This window comes from Rhincodon typus, chromosome 18, assembly GCF_021869965.1.
Source record: "Rhincodon typus isolate 14 chromosome 18, sRhiTyp1.1, whole genome shotgun sequence".
NCBI lineage: Eukaryota > Metazoa > Chordata > Chondrichthyes > Orectolobiformes > Rhincodontidae > Rhincodon > Rhincodon typus.
Genome location: NC_063349.1, coordinates 45265977 through 45267480, shown reverse-complemented (window position 1 = coordinate 45267480; position 1504 = coordinate 45265977). Strand labels below are relative to the sequence as shown.

At 48.1% G+C, this 1504-nt stretch overlaps 1 protein-coding gene across 1 annotated transcript in view; it reads left to right on the top strand.

Annotated features, from left to right (window-relative positions):
* The window catches only part of LOC109914064 (GLIPR1-like protein 1), an 18126-nt gene continuing 16622 nt past the window's right edge, over positions 1 to 1504 (top strand). The window contains exon 1 of the mRNA XM_020513638.2: positions 1 to 165. Coding sequence (XP_020369227.1) covers positions 1 to 165 — 165 coding nt within the window. The remainder of the gene's footprint in view (positions 166 to 1504) is intronic.

Below are 1504 nucleotides of genomic sequence, written 5' to 3'. Positions count from 1 at the left end.
ATGGCGATGGTAGTACTCCTTTCGTTACCGTCTCTGCTTTTCCTTTCGTCGTCCGGCGACGCGTATAAGTACCCCATGGACGCAGAGTTTGTGAGGAAATGCGTGGACGAGCACAACCGGTACCGTTCCGGGGTGACACCGGGAGCCGGTAACATGTACTTCATGGTAAACTTTACATAGGAAAAAATTCCATTTAAATCTTGCATTTGATAAGATTACTTGAGGGAAATAGTGAAACGGAGAGGTTAGATAAGGCGAAGTGTTTATCTCTAGGAGCTTCGCGTCGGGGATTAGCAACGGGTAAAAAGGCGGGAACGGGCTTCCAATGTTGGCATTTGGGAGGAGACTGCGCATGCGCGTTTTAACCGGCGGTCCCATACCAGGCTGAAGCTATCAGATAGTTTCAAGGTCACCCTCCACCAGAGGAAGCGTGGGCTTTCTGGCGGTTTCAAGGTTACCCTTGCCTTACCCCTGCGGGTAGAAGGTCAAGCAGTTTCCAGTCCGTCCCCGACCGGGAACAGGCTTGAGCCCATCCAGCGGTTTCAAGGCTGCTCTCAGGTCGGAGCTATCCGTGTAGGAACACTGGCTTCCTGTTCATGGTGCTGTGATCTTGACGGGCGAATACTTCCTAAAATCAAAATAAGTTTTGAAATTAAAATGGTTTGAGACCTTTTAAAACACGCAGTAAACCCCAGAACCATGGTGGGGAAGTTAGTTGTTTTTTGAGTTGGACTCGTTGACATGGCACTTACTTTAAACCTTTCAGTGCCTGATCTTTCCGGTTCAAATTTAGCCATATTGAGGTTCGCGGTGGATTCATTCATTCATCATCCGCTGACCCACGCGTTACCAAGGTTTATGAGGTGTTCAGATAGTTCAGGCGGTTTGTGATGCAAAAAAATACTATTTTCCAGTCAACCTGTTCAGAGATGCTATCACACACCTCTGGAGTAGGTGAGACTTGAACTCGCGGGTCCTGGCTCAAAAGTAGAGATATTACAAATGCACCACAAGAGTCCTTTGGTTTGTGATGCAGAATGATGCCAACAAGACTAGGTTCAAATCCTGCACTGGATGAGGTTGCAGTGAAGGACTCACCTTCTCAACCTCTCCGATTACCTGAGAAGAGGACGTGCATTTGAGTGCATCACAGCTTGGTATGGCAACTGCTCTGCCCAGGACCGTAAGAAACTACAGAAGGATGCGAACACAACCCAGACCAGCATGCAAGCCAAACTCCCAGCCATGAACTCCACCCACACTTTTTGTTGCTGCGGACAGGCAGCCGACATCATTGAAGACCCCACCCACCCCACTATACACTCTTCCAACCTCTTCCGTTGGGCAGAAGACACAGAAGCATAAATACAGGTACGAACAGCTTCAAAAACAGATTCTTACCCGCTGTTATCAGACTGCTGAGTGGACCCCTCTAATTTTAAATTTAATGTTGATCTTGCTTTTGTGCACCTCCTGTGCAGCGTAACCTTGTGTGTGTGTGTCT